General features: G+C 41.7%; 1 protein-coding gene across 2 annotated transcripts in view; it reads right to left on the bottom strand.

Annotated features, from left to right (window-relative positions):
• Positions 1 to 3,411, bottom strand: part of LOC106876696 (magnesium transporter NIPA2) — a 21,681-nt gene that overhangs the window by 11,825 nt on the left and 6,445 nt on the right. The window contains exon 1 of one of the 2 annotated variants that reach the window (XM_014925356.2): positions 1,349 to 1,580. The exons of the other annotated variant lie outside the window; for it this stretch is intronic. Coding sequence (XP_014780842.1) covers positions 1,349 to 1,426 — 78 coding nt within the window. The 5' untranslated portion in view covers positions 1,427 to 1,580. Of the gene's footprint in view, positions 1 to 1,348; positions 1,581 to 3,411 lie in introns of those variants that run through there. 2 annotated transcript variants of the gene reach the window in all.

Below are 3,411 nucleotides of genomic sequence, written 5' to 3'. Positions count from 1 at the left end.
CCGCTTTCCATGTTAGCATGGGTTGCACGATTTGACTGGGGATTGGTGAACCAGATGGCTACACCAGACTCCAATCTGATTTGGCAGAGTTTCTACAGCTGGATGCCCTTCCTAACGCCAACCACTCAGAGAGTGTAGTGGGTGCTTTTCCGTGCCACCCGCACGAAGGCCAGTCAGGAGGTACTGGCAACGGCCACACTCAAAATGGTGTATTTTTACATGCCACCTGCACAAGAGCCAGTCCAGGGGCACTGGCAACGATCTCATAAAAATTACTGGTGATGGTACCACGTAAAAAGCACTGGTAAAGTGCCATGTAAAAAGCACCCAGTAAAGGCTGTAAAGTGGTTGGTGTTGGAATGGGCATCAAGCTGTAGAAACCATGCCAAAGGAGACGATGGAACCTGGTGCAGCTCCTGGCCTTGCCAGCCCCTGTCAAACCATCCAACCCACGCCAATATGGAAAACAGATACTAAATAATAACAACGATGATGATGATGATGATGATCTGGTCCTTGAGTGTCTGTAGCAGATCTACTCTGTTACAAGAATTCAAACCAAGTCTCATGTCTAAAGATAACTCGTACCAGTTTGAATCACTTGACCTGCTACAAATAGCAGCCAAATATCCTCCAGATCACACTTTAAAAATGTGAAAGATATGTTGAGTAATGTAGTCCAACATATACTCAGTATAACAGGAACAGAAGAAAAAAATGGGATCAGTAAGTTTGGAATGCTCTCATGCTCAAAGGGGTCCCCAATAAGGGAGCTAAGCAGAAGCAAAACAAAAGTTGACAAGGGAACTTCTAGTGTTCCTCAACCATTTTTCATCTATGGACCCCTTTGAACCCTGCTTTAATCGGATGGGCCCCTTAAAGTCATTTAATGTTTAAAGAAATCCTGTTACATTTTTAGAATGAAATATTATTAGGAACTCTATTGAAAAAAAAATTTTAATATTTTGTGTTTCGTGAGAAATATAACCAATTTATGGTACGTAAATTTTAACAACAAAATCTTACATGGAGCTTCCCACCCCCACCCCACAAAATCTTATATGGATTCCAGTTGAGAACCACTGTTCACTGTTCTACATGATCACTAGACCTGTGAGAAATAGTAGCCAAATCTCTCGCAAATCATAGCCCCACTGCTGTCTTAAAAGAAAAAAAAAAAAAAAAAAAAAAAAAAAAAAAAAAAAAAAAAAAAGAGACAATAGGTAATCAAATATAAAAAAAAATATAGAAGAATCAAGGTTGGAACGTCTTTGACCATAAGGTCTGCAGGACCAGAGTTGACCAAAGGCTAAACAAGAACAAAATAAAAAATATATATACAACTTACTGTTCCTGGTAAAACCATAATGCTCGATATACAGAAAGGCCATAAGTCATAAGTGTTTTTGTATAAATAAATATACATACATGTATGTATGTGTGTATATATATATATATATATATATATATCGATACAGTAAGGGACAAGTAAAAAGCACTGCAATAGTTTAGATGTGTGAGATTGAATAAAGGAAGTGGAATCTATAGTTATTTAATAAGAAAAAAGAGATAAGATCGATATGTCAGAGACTGACAACAGCTGGTTGGTCTGTGAAAACTATATTTATATACAAGGCATGCTATCAATTGAGAGCGACTGCTGTCTGTTTATTTCTAGATATTTCAATTGTCCTACTTGTCACAATGTATCACCGTCAGCAGAATGTAGTTCTCACAATGAACTGGTTTCATGGACTATGACAAATAAAAGTTGACTAAAAAAATTACCTTTCTACCTGTACCTGTACTTGTTGTACTCATTACTCATTTACACCTTACTGACAATACCTTGATACAAGCCTCATATGGCTCTCAGCAGTTATTTGCCTACTCCAAGTTTCCACGTTAACCACAAGATCACAGAGCAAGGGACCTGTTCAAAGGGCTTCTTCAGACCAACAACTGCTAAATACAGTGGCTTATTTTTTTTTTTGCGCCCTTTTCAAGCCTAGCCAGGTTCATGGGCCGGGTTTCCCGGTTTCTATGGCGTATGTGTTCCCCCCAGCTGGACGGGATGCCAGTCCATCGCAGCGTAACTCAAGAAACAGGAAGAAAGAGTGAGAAAAAGTTGGAGCAAAAGAGTACAACAGGGGTCGCCACCATCCCCTGCCAGAGCCTCGTGGAGCTTTAGGTGTTTTCGCTCAATAAACACACACAACGCCCGATCTGGGAATTGAAACCACAATCCTACGACCGCGAGTACTCTGCCCTAACCACTGGGCCATTGCGCCTCCACTAAATACAGTGGCTTAGTTTTAACTAAATAGTTCTACTGTAGTTGCTTCACAGGGAAAACGGACATTAATAAATAATTCTGTTTGGCACAAAACTAACCTTCCTCTTACTTAAGCTAAATTCTTTTCTTAATTGTGCCATAATTCTTCCTGTAACTTTCATGACCTGGTACATCTTTTCTGTCTTTCAATACTATTCCCTCCAATTGGCGGGGCTCTGTCCAGTAAGTTACTTGGTGAATTCTATGCTGCTGGTGCCACATAAAAACCACTCAGACCACGTTGTATTCTTAAGACACGTTATTTCATGTTGCTCCTTTTTGCTTAGCTTTAGAAATGAGTTGCGACGTCACTGGTGCCAAGCTGTATCAGCCCCTTTGCCTTTCCCTTGGATAACATCAGTGGCGTGGCGAAGAGACGCTAGTAAGCATGGGTGACTGCTCATCTTGCATAAATAACCTTACCTCCAAGGGGAACTTTCTAGGTGCAAACCCATGGTCATTCATGACCAAAGGGAGTGGTCTTCACACTTTTACTCTTTACACTCTGCACAAACTGATGAATTTTCTCCCCATTTCTCCACAGTGCCGCCTCGACTGGCTTCCGTGCCAGTGGCACGTAAAAAGCACCCACTACACTCTTGGAGTGGTTGGTGTTAGGAAGGGCATCCAGCTGTAGAAACATTGCCAGATCAGATTGGGGACTGGTGCAGCCTCCTGGTTCCCAATCGAATCGTCCAACCCATGTGTGTGTGTGTGTGTGTGTGCGTGTGCGCGCGCGCGTTGGCGAGTAGTTGCGTGTGTGTGTGCGTGCGTGTGTTGCAGAAGTGTTACATTTCTGCAAATCTTAGTGTAATGTGAAATTCCAAAACATGGAAACTATTTTCCCATCGGCTTCTCCGTTATGCAACAGAGAAATCGAAAAGAAAAATAGACTTTGCCAAAACAAAATTCCCGAAAACTTCAAGACTCCAGAACACGACCCCTTACGTCATGACTGATGACAACGTGAGCGCGCGCGCATTTGTGTGTGTGTGTGTGTGTGTCATCGTGCTTTTACTCGCCTCTCTCTTCCCTCCTCATAGTAGCAAGCGATAGAATGTTCAGCAGAGTTATTT

The sequence above is a fragment of the Octopus bimaculoides genome, chromosome 13 (genome assembly GCF_001194135.2).
Source record: "Octopus bimaculoides isolate UCB-OBI-ISO-001 chromosome 13, ASM119413v2, whole genome shotgun sequence".
NCBI classification, from domain to species: domain Eukaryota; kingdom Metazoa; phylum Mollusca; class Cephalopoda; order Octopoda; family Octopodidae; genus Octopus; species Octopus bimaculoides.
The sequence above is the reverse complement of the archived record's forward strand: the minus strand, read 5'-3'. Positions and strand labels throughout refer to the sequence as shown.